General features: G+C 38.1%; 1 protein-coding gene across 1 annotated transcript in view; it reads left to right on the plus strand.

Annotated features, from left to right (window-relative positions):
* COL5A2 (collagen type V alpha 2 chain) overlaps positions 1–18272 on the plus strand; it is a 112887-nt gene that overhangs the window by 42072 nt on the left and 52543 nt on the right. Inside the window, exon 2 of the mRNA XM_061457816.1 lies at positions 16988–17212. Within this exon, the coding sequence (XP_061313800.1) occupies positions 16988–17212 (225 nt within the window). The remainder of the gene's footprint in view (positions 1–16987; positions 17213–18272) is intronic.

Below are 18272 nucleotides of genomic sequence, written 5' to 3' on the forward strand. Positions count from 1 at the left end.
ACTGTTGGTGGTTTTTTTTTAGTGGGTTTTGGTATTTTGGTTTCTCTTTTCCTTTCTTGTACACAAATCAGCCCTATTACAAATAACGTTCTTTGCCTGTGTAAGTGTCTTGGAACTGCTGCAAAGCCAAGTGTAATGACGCATGAACATGCAGGTCTCACAAAAGAGATCTACCTCCAGTGATCTTCCACTGCTCCTGCCTTCTGTCATTTTTGTAACTTGTTTCTTCAAGTTCTGATTGCATGGAAGATAACTTCTGGTGGGGCAAACAAGTCTTCAGGCAAGATTCTATAAAGAGTAGAGCAACCTCTGAACTGTGTGCTTTTCTGAGTTGTTATATTTGAATTATAACCTGCATTGCATGTAAACTGTGTTGCTTTGCTTAATATCAAAAGTGTAAGGAGCCCTGAAACAACAAGGCTGTTTATATCCAAGGAATGCTTCAAAGTGAGGCTTGCTTCTGAACGCCATTTATTTATAACTGTTTGTTGAAATGGTGTAGTCAAACACGTGCAACTGTGCTATGTGAATCAGCCTTGAAACCATATAACTTACACTGTTCTTCTAATATGTTGAAAAGATATTTTGCATCTCCAAACCTTGTTGATACAGGTCTATAGAATCACTTACTTATGAAATATGACATAAATATGAAATATTATTTTTTTTTTTTTAAAGTAGTTGTAGTGCCCAAGGATTAGTCTCTATTTTGGCATAATGTATTTTTAGCACTAAGTCAGGCTTACTCCTGATGTTGAAGAAAGGCACATTTTCACCTCATGTATTTGCTCCTGGTAGAAGAAATTTAAATGAGAAAACGTGCTAAACATACTCCATAGTAGTTTCAAATTACTGGATATCTAAATTGATGAGTGTTGTATTAAAATCAAATAAGCATGGTTTTTAATATAATACAGCAGTTTATCACCTGTGCTTAGTGGGGTGCATCTCATCTTGGGCATAAACATCTCCACCTTTGTCCTGCAGTGTATCAGCAGGGAAGATTCACCCTGTGCCCCAAAGTGAGCACAAATTTATATCAATTTATATAAATTTATTGTGTTCATACTTACAGAACTGTACAAGATGCCAAACCTGTGCCAAAATGCTACTGAGCTCAATGCTCAGTTTGAGTACTCATTCACTGTATCACCTAATTGATACGGGGTTTCTGTGATTATATGTGTGTATTTCTATATAATTTACATCTTATCTAATTAAATATTTTTATTTTCATGTTTTTATAGGTATAAAATTGCTATTACCAAGCTTTAGGTCAGTGTAATCTTTGTTGCACTTTGTACATTCACATGTTTTATATATGAGTAACTACAGTAGCTCACAGCATCTGATACAAATTTAGTCTGTCACATTGACAGTGTTTAATTCATTTTCAGTGCCTTCCACAACAGTAAAAAACCTCCAAACACCCCATCAACCAAAAATAAACCCTGTCTGAAAATCCCCTGTCCAACAGTGAGGAAATTCCTTGTGAAGAAAGAAAGGATTTGTGGTCCAAATATAGGAAGAAATTCGAATACCCCTAAGTTTCTAGCACAAGAACAAAGTAATAGTCAATGTAAAGTGAATTGTGTAAGTGTACAAAGGAGAACCTGACCCAAATTTAATGAAGTTAGAAAAATTTTTTTGTGATTGTTAAATTAGAGGAATCTGAACTGTAGTGTTAAATTCTGTGTTGGATCCAGAACTGAGTAGCAAAAGAAGCATGGTTATATTTACTTTTTACATAGGTCTTAAAAAAAAAAAAATTCATTTTCAATAGATACAGTTAGCATACATACACTACTATCCTAGATAATCATCAGTTCTAGATCAAAACAGTTATATGCTTTAGGAAGGACAAAGCTGAACTAATGTTTTCTGAGATGTATCTGAATGTTGTTTGTTGATTTGGCGTTTGTTTCAACTGTAATGAAATCTGTGTCAGATCATCCAGTAGACAAAGACTCTAAAACCTTTAGGACATAACCTTTTCCATCTGTCACAAATAGCTATTTTATCTGCGTTATTTTCAGTTTCTAACAGGTATTATCCTTGGTTTACAGCTATTCATAAAATATATGTATTATATATGCCTATTTATGCATGTATTATAGAGATGAAGTGTGTTACAATTCCGCATCAGTGAAATCACTGCAGTTGCGCCATGAACATCCACAGAAGCAGACTAAGATACGGCCTTGCATAGAGACTGCTTTCAGGTAGAGATCAGTGAACTGCTGTGATACGATCTCTTTTTGCTGTCAGTCTGCCCCCACAAACACATCCCTTCTCACTTTTCCAGGGCTGGCTCAGGAATAACTTCTTCTTCAGTTTTTCCAGGTTATTTCTGGGATTATATTTTGTTAGTTGAGGTAGGAATGGTGCCTGCCAGTTTGAAAACTGCTATAAACAGGGAGGTCTTTTATGGAAATGCTGATGCAACTTTATCTATAGCATAGCAGTGTAAACTATCTGTTTCCAGTAAAGTGGTTTTTATCTTTGCTTGTCAAACTTTTACCACTACAAAAATAGTCTCTTCTCTTCAATGCCTGTAACATACAAGACTGCAGTTATGGACATGGTAAGAACGGTTTATGTAGCATAGTTTTCCCTTTAATACCATGCCATTAACACATCAATTCATGCATATCTTGTTGCCAGAGGCAAAAAGCTGTATTCCTTTTTATATTCCCCCCCAGTTCATCAATTTTGGTAGTTCCTCAGTGTTACAGCACAGAGGATCACACTCAGACATGCATCATGCTGCCGCTCTTGTTTAAAAAATGGTACTGCAGATGACTGTGCTGAAGAGTGATTATAAACAGTGGGAATCTGTCAGTGGTGATATTGATCTATTAGATTAAGTGCAACTGTACCTGTTCGCACAAAGTTTGAGCAAACAGGGTAAGTTTCTGTGTGTTTAATCTGTGAAAATCTGTCTGCTTTCCTCTTTCACTTGTTTAATGCAGTTGTCTGTTGTCTTTGCCACGTGTAATAGTCAGATTAATGACAACAGGTAGATCTTAGGAGACTGTAAGCCTTGAAGGATTTTTCTTTAAACTCTGAATAAAAGTAGAGAAGAATTCATTCACATGCTTTTGCCAACTCAGGGATAAAGGCCTGCTGAAGGTATGCAAAAAGTCTTGTGGGTGGTCTAGGAGTAGAAAATATTATTATTATTATTATTACATGCATCTAGTATATGTTGCACCATTAAAAAGTCTGAACTCTCACATGATGTTTTGAAAAGAGCTAGGCAGCAAAGCACTCTACCAAGGAGATACGCATTGGTGTGTTAGCAGTTCATGTTATGCTTGAAGACGGTTAGGAAGCTGCTTTTGAGTACTAGTCATTCACTAAGTGTTAGAAAGTCTGGGTACAGCACACATACATGACAGTCCTGCCTGGCATGACATAAAGAGCTTGGTCTTGCTGCATACATGATGCAACCTTGCTTGTTCATATCTCGCCCCTGTGTATGTGCAGATCAATCGTGTGTCCCATACTTTGTACACCCAGTTGGACACTCAACCCTGAGGATGCCCTGTCAGTCTTAAATAACCATTGGTGTGCATCTTTAATGACTGAAATATTCACTCCTTATTTCTTGTAGTGCATTTTATTTTAGAAAATATATTTAAAAGCACTTTAATTAATTTGATTAATGATTTGACATATTTGGCCTTATTTGCACAAAAGGTTGTTGGGAGTAGCTGCAGGAGGCTACATTATCACAGGTGGAGAATGTGTTAGTGAGACAGGACACTGGAAATACTACATTTCTTCACTAAAGTGAATAAAATAGGACACTGCTCTAGAAATTGTCACAGACCTCTAGAGCACTTTGTGGATAGATGACAGCTACTTCTAATCCTCTGGGAACTTTCTTGGAACAGAGCGATAGATACTTATGTAAAAAAAAACAGTTGCTAATTGATGGATGGAAAGTCAAAATCTTTAGCGGATGTAAAGCGGAGAAGATCCAATTGACTGATGGTTACTGATTTTTCAAAGCTGTGGCTCTCTGAATCAGCTGAGGATGCAACACCGTATTTCCATCCTTTCTCTTCAAGTGTAAGAAATGTGAGTACCTTTGTCAGTGCTATTAGAGATTATAATATTCTTATACTTAAAAGATTTTACTGAGCAGTTCTTGAACAGGAATTTGTAATGTTAAGGTATCTTCTTGATGTGACACTGAAAGATACATAGGGCAGTGAAATAAAGTTAAAAATATGGTTTGTTCTCTTAGGGAAAGAAACAGAGGGGGCTTTTGGTGGTTGGAGGAAGAAGATGAAGTGGAAGGGTATTGAGGTTCAGAAAATGCAATTAGGAACATAAAAATATAGGAAATGAAGGTGCTCTTTGAGGAAAAAAATAGTAAGACCTTGAAAGGCTCAGGTGAGCTTGTGGTAAGTTGGAGTTTATCTGAAGCAAGCAAAATATTATCTGAGCTTCTCCAGGGAGTCACTTGAAAAATATCAGAGAGCTGCTGAATGGACTTATGTCATATTTATACGTCAAGCTTCTTCAATCACAGACTATTGTTTAAATGCAAACCCTGTGATAATTCTCTACCCACAGGGTCCTGAAGAGGATCTTTAGGTCATTTATGAAAAGTCCTAAACTGTAAAGTTGAAAGAAGTAATTCGGCTGTTCTTAATTTGTTGCTTGCATTGCACTCTGAAATACTGTGTGAAAGATGTGATTGGTGATACATCTCCTGTACCACAGACAGTCACGTAATACTGATCTACTGCATTAGAGAGAAAAAAGCTACACTGAAAGGTGTCTATAAGGAGCTGAAGTCATGCTATGCATCATGACATTTCAGTGACTCTAAATGTAACACAGTAATGCTTTGCATGAGATTAAAGCCCATTGCCATTAACTGGTGTCTTTGATTGATGACTGTCCCCAAAAGCTTATCATTTAATAGCATGGAAGACTAAGTAACTGTAAAAAAAGGGCAGTCCTTCTTTTGTTTTGTTTTCAGCTGGGTATGTATTACTATAATGTAATTTTGGAGATAGGTAGACTAAGACATATTTTCATTGTTAAACTGAGCTGAAGATGATGTGGAGGATTCCAGCTTCCAGCTGGTAACTTCCACTTCAAAGACCAAATGGAGTTTGGTCACATACAAGCCAAGTTGTAAGTCAGGATTCCCTATGTTGTTTATACAGATTTCTGAGTGCAATGAAAAGACTGTTTATACTAGCAATGGGGCATAGTCATGTGCTAGAGTGCCCACATACTCTGAGTTGTTCCTGAAAAGTTATCTTGAATCTAGTATCTACACTGCATCCCTTAAGCAGGGATGCTTCTCTCAACCCCACACAGACTTTCATTCTTTTACAAAAGGGAAAATAAACAGCCAAAATAATAAGTGTATTTTATGCATTTACATGCACCTGATTGGAGCTCCTAATTCTGCTGTGAGAGTGAACTGGTGCAAAAAGATGTCAGTATTTGTACAACTTTGCTTTGGAACATCCAAGTTCTTGTAAGTTGGATGCTGCCTTCTTGGGGTTTTAAAGGCTCATATCAAAGAAACAATAGTAGGATAAAAGGAGGATAAAATTAAAAAAGGTCTGGAAAATGATAAAGTAGTTTTGAAAGGGAAACTAAGGGAAATAAAAAGTAGATCAAGTTCAAAGCAAGCAGTAGCTGGAGGTGATAACAGCTGGATTGTTTTAAACTGCGCATCCCTACTTGAATTTTAATTCATTCAAAGACTTTTTAGTATGGTCTGTTTGCCTGACAGAAGTTCATAATGCTTTATCCCTGAAGTATGGAATGATAACCAATGAATAAGAGCAAGAGAACCTGCAGGAAAGCCTTTAATTTCCTCTGTCCCAGAAATCATAATCCTGCAGGAGAGCAAAGTAATGGCTGGTATGTATCTTTTTAAAAAACCTCTATCAACATTACACATCCAAATGACAGGGTGGATAGGATTTTTCCTTTGATGACCTTTCTGTTTTTGTTTTTTTTTTAACATTTAGTGTGAGGCATTTTTATGCTGATTTTTCATATATACGGACCAAGAATTGGGACAGTACCAAAGCGCAGTTAAAAATTAAATGGAAATAGAAATATGTAACTGTATTCAAATGCATAATGCAGTAACAGAGAGTCTCCAGGTAGGCAAAGACACCTCTAATTCTTCTTAAACATTGGAGTTTTCTTATGATGCCTTATTAGCATTAATGCCTTACTAACATGAACGAGGTTAATGCTACTATTTTCTACCATTGCATAAAGGCAAAACAAGAAATGGTTTTTTTTTTAAACTTCCTTCTTAAATTTAATGAAGTTATGTAATACTCTCAAAATGGAGTAAGGATATTCTTCCCCTGCCCTAGCTCTATTCTTCTCCTAGTAGGCATTAAAGTATATCAGTGTGCAAATGTGAGTCTACTTTAAGACATGTTGGCAGTTGCAATATACAACCAACATCCTCTGGTAGGAGGGGTGCTGCTTATAAATATCAGATGAATTGAGGCAACCTGGAAGATGTTTCATTACTCAGCAATGACGGAAAAGGTAAAATCAGGTCAGGTCAATGAAAACATTTTTCCTCGGCTTGATTGGGGTGTTTTTTACAAGGTTTTTTTTTGGTATAAATTTCTCTTTAACAAACCTTGATGTTTTCTTGACTGAAATAAGTCATTCCAAACTTCCTGAAAATGAAATGAAAGGCTTTCAAGTGGATGAATCTAATAAAGGTACCTTCCTTAATATTTCAGTAATTCACTGCTTTCCAACAATATTAAAAAAAAAAAAGTAGAAAAATTCCCAACCAGTGCTAATTGCCTTACTTTCACATTCAGCCTCAAAGATTTTCTCACCCCCAACCTGTTGATTTAAATGAACTGAGCTCGATTCAGTTATTTACTGACATTGTTACTTTTATGCACTGAAAGAAGGAAACTGCTCCTTTATCTGTAAAAAATAAATAGTTTTAACTTGAGTAGAAATTAAATTCTCTCTTGGGCATGAGACACTCCTAAATCACTGTCTCTTCCTCATGCACATGTGTGTGATTGACTTTAGATTGCACTTAAAACTAGGCTGCTTATTTATAACCTTCATCCCTTCATGCTGTGTAGAAAGCAGCCCTCAGAGCTGCCGAAGTTTGTTCCATGTCATCTTGAAAACCGAACTTGCTGACTGAGCTGTCTGAAGTGCGGTAAAGGTAATGGTAGCAGAAAAGAGAGGGTTTGTCCCTGAATTTTTGCAGACTTTCTTGCTTGCTATTCTTTGATTTCTCTGAAGCCCAGAGTTTCAGCAAATTAATAGCTTTGCTGTACAAACAGCATATTATGAGTATAGCTTTCCAGCAATACCTTCCTACTCCACCCAAACACGGGGTAGTTTTTGCTTCAGTTTGAAATGCTGAGCCTGTTGGAATGCAAGGGTTTTTAATTATGGAACTGAATTTTCTTACTAATTACAAATCTTTATTTTTAGGTGAAAAAGAGGGTGATATTAGCAGCAAGGATACATTTAGGGGATTACACAAGTCCACTTTACAAATCACAATGTAGAAAAGCTTTGTGGAAAAGGCAGGGTGTAATGATATGTTTCTATTGAACTTTGATGTGTATAGCTTCAAAGAATGAGGATGTTTGGGCAGCAGCATGTTTCTTCTAGATGTAATAAGGCAAGACATCCATACGCATTTTGTGTAACTTCAAAGGTGCTAAATGCTACAAAACAAGGAAGGTAAACTGGTTCTTTTGCATGGTTATTTTATCAGTTAGACTTTGAGTATTATAGCATAGGTGAAACTAAAACAGTAGCACTTGTTAAGAGTTTGTATAGATGGGTGCAGAGAAGATCAGACTGCAGTTAGGGGCTGCCTATTTAATGGATTTTCCTTTTTGCCATTGAACTGGTTAAATCTGATTACCTTCTACAATGAGGTAATTGGTTTGGTGCACAATGAAAGAGCAGTGGTTACTGTTTAGTTTAGAAAAGCTTTTGATGCCGTCCCCTGTAGCATCCATATACAAATTGGGGAAACATTCAATATTCAGTATGGGACTGCTTGTACAGCAAAGTGAATGAAAACCTGGTGGGGCTATCGAATTCAAAGACTAATGACTGGGAGTTCAAAGTCCAGCTGGGATTAGATAATCATAGAATCATAGAATTGTTTAGGTTGGACCAGACCTTTAAGATCAAGTCCAACTGTTAACGTAGTACTGCAAAGTCCACCTCTAAACCACCCAAAGGTCAGTTTTGGGACCATCAGGAAACGGTGATTTCAGAACCTAGCTGACATGGTGTAGTCTTACCCTGCATAGCTAGTTTCTTGGGCAGTCAGTTTCTGGCTGGACAACCAAGATGTCTTCTTGTGAATCGCTGATAGATTTACTACAGGAATCCAAATGTTCTGTGAGTGGAAACCATGTCTCGCTGATACTGGCACAGGAGGCAGCTGAAAGAATGTTCTTCACAGCCAAAATGCATTGTTTTTTTTACTGATGCACAGCAGTCCAAGGCTGGATTTTGAAAGACCAAAAGCCAAACATTCATAGATTCCAGAAGAGTGAGCCAAAGTAGGCAGTAGAAGAATACCACATTTTCAGTGTAATCTTGCTGGTTTAGACTTCGGTTTAAATACTCAGGCACAGTTCCTTGTGTCCTGATAAAATTTGTTTTAATTAGCAATAGCATCAGGTTGGGCAAAATTCCCACTGCTGGGGCATGTTTGCTTCCAGAGTGAAGCCTGTTACATTTTAGGAAATGTGCTAATTGCAGTTTTAATTCTGCTTTAATTGTATAGACCGTGCCTTTGTTGCGAAACTTGTGAGCGTTCAGCAGTGCTGAGCCCTGGCCCTGTTCTGCCTCCACTGACAGTCTCTTGCTGCATGTTCTTTTTGTAAGCTTCCCGCCAAAAGAATCTGCTGTTTCTGTGGGACCAGCCTTTCCTCATGCAAACGAAAGTGATTCAGCTTAAAAATGTCATCCCAGAGTCAAGAATGTGCTCCAACAGTTTGCTTAGAAAAACAAATGATATCTGTTGTCTCAAGCCTCTTTTGAAATAATGAAATGTAATGATTGGCTATGATAAGCACTCTTTTTAGGCTTTTTCTGCACTCAGTCAGGACGAAGACTGTGGTACAGGCAGCTGTAGTTGAACTGACTTCACTCTAACTCCCTTGTATGACAAAGTCCAAGCAATGTGTCTGGCCATGTGGGCTTCAGCAGAGACCAGGCACCCCACTACTGCCTTCAGCTTTTGACTGATTTGCTCCAACTGCTGAGATCTGCAGCACTGTTTTCTCAGGCATGCCCTGAATGCCTCCCCATAACAATCTATGTGCAGCAGACATTTGGAAGTAATTCTCTTTCCTGCTCTATGCTTGAGACTTAATTGCTGTCATCTGAGAGCATTTATATAAGCACTGCTGGCAGATCAGGCTCTTCAAACTCCCTCCTTCACCCTATCCTCGTTCAGGAACAGAGTGATGTGTCCAGCCATCCTACCTGTGAACCAGAGTGGAGAGAAAAACAAAATAATAACATGTCTACATCTAGCCTTATTCATGGGATAACTCTAGTACTGCTTTTAAAGTATTCAGATGTAAGACTGTGGATTAACCAACAGAAAAGGACCTGCCTGACCCATCTCTCAGCAAACTGTTGCTGCTGCATAGTTCCCTGTCCTGTCTGTAGTGTAAAACAGGACGTTTAGAAGGGTTGAGTCTTGCTCAGTAGCTCAGGACCAGTGTGGTACATATGCAGATGCAACATCATCAAGTGCTTTTGTGGAATTGAATAGTACAGTGATAAATATTGAATAGCACTGTGAGACCAGCAAGAGAAATCCTTTTTACTGGAAAGGATCCCACAATATCCTGCCTTTGTGGCAATATCCAGCATGTGTTGAGTCTTGTAATTGTTCTTGATTATTCTGTATTGGAAATTATCCATAAAAGGCAAGCAAAACTCCTGTTTGCGCTGACGGAGATACAAATACATGAACCTATGAGTTGGGAAAATACAGACTAGCAAACCATATATAGGATAGTATTGTTTCCACCCACTTAAGGAAATAGTGGAGCAGTAGTAGTAAACTGCCAATAAACTGTTAATTTAAAATTCATTCAGAGGTGTCTTGCATTAGTTTTTCCTTTTCAGTTTTCCTTGTCCAGCCAGATCTGGAGTCACAATGCTGAGCGAAAAACAGAATTACTTATTTTGACTCAATTTCCTGGAAGAGATAAAACCCAGTTGCCAGATCACACTTGGAGCCCTTCACCTGGGAGATTACTTCTTCTGAGTCAGGATATATTGTTTTGCTCTTGCTTTCTGCCTCTGGACTGTTGTTTAGAGCTTGGAGGTTGGGTTTTCTTGCTTGATAAGTGTCAGAGGGTGAACTCTTTAGAGCCAGCCAGGAGTGACTTGCCAGCCACAAAGGATGTGTCCTTTAGTAAGAATTAGGTTAACTGCTATAGCAATATTAACAATTAATTAAGACTCTTCTTGGGAGCTGACTTGCATCTTGGTACTTAGCAATATTTATTCATACTTAACATTATTTGTGGACTCTGCAGGAAATACAGTTGAATCTGTAATTTTCCACTCCCAAAATACATGTTTTAAAATTACCTACATCATTTAGGAGAACACCCTGGGACTTTCATGCTTCTAAAACAAGGCACAGAGGGTTGCAGTTCCTTGTCTAGTGGGGTGACCTCCTCAATCACATTGAAAAGTCATTTGGAATTAAAACCATTCAGCAACTTTCAATATGTGGAATGCTTTTTAGAACATTTATTGCCAGCTTTAAAAATTACCCTCTAGGATTCTTTTTAAGTAGGAACTGAACAGAATGAATGAAAAAGCTCACCTCTTTTCCTAAGAGACAGTTCTGATGAAACTTGGTTTCCTACTCGGGGTTGGTTTTAAACTGTGTGCCTGTGCGCATGCATTCCCAAAAGTTTAATGAAAGGGATTTGTTAATATCCACTTGTTTTGCAAGGGAGCCTTCATTGGCTCCCATGGACTTGGAACTCCCTTTTCTTCCTAACTGTGTATGCTCAGCAAATTTGCAGGGGCACAGTTGTCTTAGTGACCTGTTCTGTCACAAGGTCTCTGTCAGTCTTCGCTGAAATTAGCCACTGGAATCAAATGGGCTTGGGGACACAGATGTCACAGTACAGCCAGTAGGATCTCATAAGCCTGATTTCCTTAGGAAACCGCAGGGGAATTTCAAAATGAAACATTCAAACAGACCTTCAGCTGGCATAAACCAACACAAAGCCACAGACTTTGAGAAAGTCAGTTTTCAATGAACTTCTGTGCTAGTTAATTCTTTTAGACAGTCCTGTAATGAATATACCCTCTGCATAATACTCTTGAATCTGTGTGTGTCATTCGTTGCTTATTCTGTTGGGTATGCAGGGAGACTTACACTGAATTTGAAGCCACCAAGAGAATATACATCTTCTGTGTCTCTTAGTACTAGCAATGTGCTACAGACTTTGTTAGTGGTCAGTGTTTCCAAGAGAACACTGAGTTATTTGGATTTAAGTGCATTGCTGTACAGTAGCTGTTATCTAAAGTTCACTGAGATGCATGCTGTATCCAGAATTTAAATGACTGAATGAAAATTTGACTTTGTCTTGAGAATCAAATATTTCATATTAAATGAACTGTAGATCCATTTAGCCTTTTATTAGCAAGGGATTCCAGTTCCATCCTTGTCTATGTAACTATAAAATACTTAGGTAAACTGTGTTGTAGTAATCATTATTAACATAAATTATATCTGCGCTGAAAATGCAAAATAGGTTTTGTATGTATCAGTGCTCCTGAAAAGTATCTGATTTTCAAAATAATTGGTGTTTACATTATAATTTGCATGGCATGGTAATTTGGATAATGCTTAATTTATTACTACTCAAAAAAAAAATGTTATCAAAAGATAAACAAAAGCAGGCTGATTCTCACTGGAGTAAATGAGAGGGTTTTTTCCACTGATTTAATGAGAACTGGATCAAGCCCTACATTATTGTTGCAACAGGCTGATGGTCAAAGATTATTAACACCAACCTCCTCTTGTCCCTCTCTTGGCAGTCTGCACACACACACAACAGTACATCTGCAAAATGGTTGTTAGCACGTATCATGTTTCACTTCAATTTACTTCTGCATCTCTGCTTTGTGAGTCAGCAGGATTAAACATCGTAATTCATAACTTGAATTCATAACTTGGCTTTTCATATTCTAGAATTTTTTTTCAACCTTAAAAATTACTGTATCTCTGTAATCTTTTATTTCCTTACACTTTTCACAAACTGGCATAAGAATGCCAAATAGAGGTTGAAAAGCTAAATGAACCATCTGTTTTCATCATCATAGAATTATCATAGAATGGTTTGGGTTGGAAGGGACCTTAAAGCTCATCCAGTTCCAGCTCCTCTGCCACTAGAGCAGGTTACTCCAAGCCCCATCCACCGTGGCCTTGAACACTGCGAGGGATGGGGCAGCTACAGCTTCTCTGGGCAATGTGTGCCAGTGCCTCACTGCATGCACAGAGACGCATTTTTTCCTTATGTCTGATCTAAATCTACCCTTTTTTAGCTTAAAGCCATTTTGTTTCTATCCTTTTTTTTTCATTAAATAACCATAGCTCCTCTGTTCCAGTGTTTTTGTGTTAAGGAGTGTAAAAGCATTGAGGTTTGGTTACAGGATGTGTCGAGAAGTCCCTCTCAGAGAAAAAAAGCAAAAAACTGGCGGACTGTGTGTTCAATGCCAATCATCATCTTTCCTGCCTTTGTAAAACTATGTTCTCTACTGTTATAGGTCTGTCAGGCTTAGGCTCCTTTAATCATTGCATTTGTAGGACTAGTAAAAATGCAATGTAATGGAGTTGTTCTGATGAAATCCTTTTCTGTCCCTTACCATTTCGTGTGTGAACCACGGTTGTTAATGTCTGCAGAAAACCTACCTATCTGCAAGTTTTGCTCGGGCCGTTTTTTTTTGTTTTCCCCAAGTAGAGCATTGAAAGCTGTATTCCCTTCCATCATACACCTGCCATCTCCTCAGCTGAGGTAATGGTGGTTGACTCCTCCTACATTAGATTGTCTATAAGCAGAGATGGGTAACAGGAGAGTATAGTTTGCAGCTTTGGGGATATTTCTGCAAGAAAAAGTAAGACTCTAGAAGGATACCTTCAGCAAGGCTCCCTGTTTATATGTGTGGAGTGGTCTTTCTTTTCTTCTTAGCCTGTTCTCTTAAAGTGTTTTTGCTCAAGACACTGTGTTGTGTTGTCATGCCGTGTCCCCCTCTGCTGATTCTTTCTGGTGGTGTTTTCCATCCTTTGTTTTTTTTCTTTTTCTCTCTGGTTCCATGTCCAGACTTTACTTGTCTTTTACACATTCATGATGTGAACCAGATGTTAATGAAAACAATAAGGGTACAATAATGTGGGTTGACTTTCAACAGCAAACTGAGCAGCAGAGAATTTACAGGTGTTGCTTTGAAAATTATGTGTATCTGGTGATGTGAGACTGGAATGATTTCCTACGCTGTCATTTAAAACACTTGTCCTATTGTTGCCTTATTAAGCAGCGGAATTAACCTCGAGAGAAATCTACCTGAAAGAAAAACGAGCTCAGTTTAACTTGCCCAAGCAGGGTGTGCCTTGTAAGCCTTGACTGTGGATAAACTTCTTTGACACTTGCTCATGATGAGTGATGGGCTTTGACAGCCATCTAGTGGCTTGTATGGAGTTTCTCCCCCAGTAATTAGTACAAGTTCAGTGGTGTCACCAAACTGGGCCTGGGTATGTCAGTGCATGATGAGGTCTTTACCTTCAAACTGTTGATGTGCGTAGTCTCAAGTATGATGATTTAGCGTATTAGCTGTTACCGTTTGTCTTCTAGATCAAATAGTTCTTTAAAGCAAAACTGATACTCCAACAGACCACTATTTAGCAGAAAAATATTTGCATTATACTTACTGTGCTTTTCATTGAAATCCTCTTTCACAAAGGTCTGAGCTCATGAGTGAATGAGTCCTTAAATATATCATAGCATTTTTCTTCTACCTTGCCTTTTGTATTTGCAGACAACTTTGAAACTCATTTTCACTGACTTCAATGGATTTGCAACCCTGTAGATTGTCTAGTCAGGCCCAATACCAATTAGAGCTGTGCTTGTTAATGGGTTAGCAGATCTTTTTGCCACGTTAAGTATTTCCAAAGCTGCTTCCCAAGCCATTCAGTGCCTTGTGTTACAACTGCAAAAGTAGAAAGAACATGTGACATAAAGAGTTTGTGAAGTTGTCTTTCTAATAAAAAAAGGACTTGCAGATTTCCAAACCAGGGTGGAAATAATAGAACAGTTTGCTGCCTCTCCTGGCCTGGGAGTGATGGATAACATGCCTGTAATTCAGGCCTGAGAGTAAAATATCAAACTGTGCTTGTGGGATGAGTTGGCTTTGAAATAGCTGCACTTTTCAGATTGTTCTCTGTGTAATGCAGTTACAGCAGAAAGGAAAACTAAAAGCATCAACCATAATTGAAAGATATAATATAAAAAATGTGTTTTCTGGCAGTATTCTGGGGTTAGGGGTTTTGTTTGTTTTTTTTTTTTGGTGGTGGTGGTGTTTTTATTTTCCCTTATTATCAATGTATCTGCAATCTGAGAGTAAAACAGACTTTTAGAGCACTTCCAGAAGTTGGTATGTGCTTTTTTCCTCCTGCCTTTGTCTGCCTCTTTCTCAGCTGTTGAGCGGGCTACCCAGGCAGAAGCTAGTCACCATCTGGCTCAGCTCTGATTTGCCAAAGCAGTTGCTATGTGGTTTATTTGAAGTTATGACAGAATGCTGACTTTGGGCTCAGTAAGTTAGAAATTTCATTTATGCATACTGCTGCTCTTCTAAACAGCCCAACAAGTTCTGTGGATAATACATTAAAGAAGACATAGACCATATGCCAGACATCTGGGGGGAAAAGGCTAAATATGTCAGACAGTGTGTTATGTCATGCACACAAGGGAGAGGCGAGAAGAGTGCTTTCCAAAATACGATCTGCAGTTTGGAAAATGATTCTCACAGTGTCATAAATGGACTGTAGAGCACACTTAGTTGATGTCTTTACTTCATACTGAAAACATTTCCTCCTGAGCTTCTGCAGCACCCCTTTGAGTCATTTTGTCAGTTGGTTGAACTAATTGAAGAGAGGAGCTGACCTGGTATAAATTTAGATTTCGGTTTCTGTTAGAAAGCTTCAGAAGTGATGGCAGGCAACAGTTAATGAGACATCTGCTTCATTTCTCTGAGCTCTGATATTGATGGAGTAACTAGACTTGAGTTGAAGGATGAAGCTGAAATTCCAAATCAGTTCATATTTATTACTTTGTGATTTTCTGATTACATCTGGTTTAAATTAGGGCAGAAATGCATAGAACAGTGTAACTGTCTATGTGCTTAGAGCTGTTAATTTTTACACTAATAACAGGTTTTCCTAAAAAATAATGGTCATGATTTTTGACTAGTGGAATGTGTCATATATGGTAAATATAATTGTCTCTATTCCTATTCCTGTATCAGAAATTAGGGCTGTTTGGGAATGTTCAGATAATGTTTTTAACCGGATTGTCTGGTTTCAAAGACATTTTTGATAGGAATGTTTCCGTGGTCAGATGGAACTCCCAGATGGGTAAGATTAATCTTCTCTGCAGCATCCCACGGGACAGGAGAATAATTTTGGATGGTGCATAATAGGTTTGCTGTGTGTGACTTGTGTCTTGGCACTGGGGTTCTTGGTTTGCAGATGTGTGATTTGGGATGGATAGAACAGTACTGAAACAGACCCTTATGTCCCCTTAAATGCTGCTGTCAGTCAAATAGGGAAATTGTCAAGATTTCTAAGTTATTAATTCAACCCAGAGAAGTTTTTCTGCCTTGGTGACAGCAAATTGGTTGGAGAGGAGAGAGCAAAAGCTATATTGAATGGAATTCTAAAAATCAGTAAGAAATTAATTCTTAATTGGAATTCAAAGAAAAGAAAGAAAAGAAATAGTGTTAAGAAAGAAAAGAAACTTTTTGTAAGAAAAAAGTGGATTAGGTTAAAAATGATATGTGCAAGGTCAGTAAAATAGAATGACCTTCATACAAATGTGCGAATATGTACATAGGACATATGAATGTAGTCAGTCAATGCAGTGGCCACATAGGATAGTCTCTCATGCATAATTAAAATATTTAGGTAGTATTTTGTATGCGATTCATATATATTCGTAGCATAATTTATGTCTCTGCCTGGGTAATCATGCAGGCCCATGCCCAACTGGATTATAAAAACCTAAACAAAATAAGTGATTTGAGCCTCTCTTCATTCAGTTGGAGATGCTGCAAGTACCCTTGCAATGGAGACTGGTGTTGCCAATGGACAGTGACTGATTGTCCTGTTTGATTCTCTGTGTTGGTATTACCTTACAGCAAGACCCTAATAAATGAGGTGCTTTCTCTTCAAGAAACTCTGCCATGTCTGTTCAGTGTGGTTGTAAATCTGGCTGTGTAAGCTGCATGCATCAGGGAGCAGGTAGTGTGTGCTGTAGAAGTCTCCCCAGTTTGGTGTCTCCAATGCCCTGTGCACAGCAGTTACAAAGAGCAGGAAAATGGCAGGAGTTCCTCAACGCAGAGTTTGTTCTAGAATGACATCCGTACCAGAATGACTTAGGAGGCAGTGTTCATTTGACACTGTGGTGGGTTTGTGCATTCTGTGATGACGCTATTTTACTGCTTTCTGATCAAGAAATATGGTGGTAAAATAAGAAGGGCATTTAAGATGACTGATATTTAAAAGTTCTCAGTATCGGCTTCAGCCATGCTGGTGGACTGTTTTCTTCATGTATGTGATGCTGCTTCTCATGTTCAGATGTGCTCTTGCTAGTCCAGAACTCCTTTGATTTCACATTTGAAAAACGTGTTGTATATTCTCTGTCTCCTATCCCAGGAGAAGATGTTGAAGAAATAGCTTGCACTCAGAATGGCCAGATGTACTTGAACAGGGATATTTGGAAGCCCTCACCATGCCAGATTTGCGTCTGTGACAACGGAGCTATTCTTTGCGATGAAATCCAGTGTCAAGATGTGCTGGAGTGTGAGAACCCGCAGGTGCCCCCAGGAGAGTGCTGTCCTGTGTGTCCCCATACAACACGTGATTTTGACACGACCATTGGTAAGTTTGTTTTCCAGTTTACTCTTTTGAAAGGAGAGACAGCCCAAAGAAGTAGGAACCTCCTGATACTGAAATTTCTATTAGTATTTCCATGGTGGAAATTTGAATCTGAAAATCTTCCATTTTGGGTTGCACTAGAGCTGGCTCTGGAAACAGTTTTCTTCGGACTATGAAACTGATATAAGCCCAAATGCCTTTATAACTAAAAGGTTGATCTGAATTCCATCTTGATATTTCAAGGAGGTTCAATTCTGTCTTCTTTTTGTGGTTCGTCTTGAACTGAAAGGTAAATATATTAAGAGAAACATGTATAATAAACATATTACGATAAAGATAGATTTATTATATAAATATACATGGTAAAGTAAGTGCATGATTTACTAAAATGCTCAACTCAAGGCCCCTCCAGTTGATGTATAAATGTCAACGTTATATGTAAACAGAAATATGTAAACAGTATAAAGTGTTTCCCCCAAATGGAAACATGGACATGTGATTCTTTCGTAAGTCATGTGAATCAAAATTAGCATGAAGTATTGTTAAGTTCCTGGTTTTGCATACTTTCTGCTATATACCTTAAAGATATGTCTTTTCCAGTCCTGGGAGACTCTTCTTCCTGGAAAGACTTGGCTAAAGCAATTTCCCCTCAATTTTCCTAAAAGAAATTAATGCTCTTTAATATTGAGTATTGAACTACATTCTACATATAATAAAGCAGTTTCTTCAGGAGATATAATTGCTGTTATGAACTTAATATAGAACAAAGTAGTGATAAAAAGCACGTAGCAGGGACCTATGTAATTGAGCAATGGAGCAAGATGTGGCAAGCAATAAATAGACGATGCATCCCACTGTGTTTTGGGAGGCATTAGGCCAATGCCAGCAAGGTGCACTCAGAAAATATAAAAGCAGAATGAATAAATTACAGAATTCCTTATTGTTATTCAAGGTATTATTCAAATATTCCCCTGAAGGATTTTTTTGGATATAAGTGTGGATATTTGGTTCTGACTGCAGGCACATGATACTGCAAATGCTTTTCAAACAAGAAAAGTCAGAA

Source organism: Pezoporus flaviventris, unplaced genomic scaffold (genome assembly GCF_033815535.1).
Source record: "Pezoporus flaviventris isolate CSIRO_AGI_PZ_B2104156 unplaced genomic scaffold, CSIRO_AGI_Pfla_v1 ptg000001l, whole genome shotgun sequence".
Taxonomy (NCBI): domain Eukaryota; kingdom Metazoa; phylum Chordata; class Aves; order Psittaciformes; family Psittacidae; genus Pezoporus; species Pezoporus flaviventris.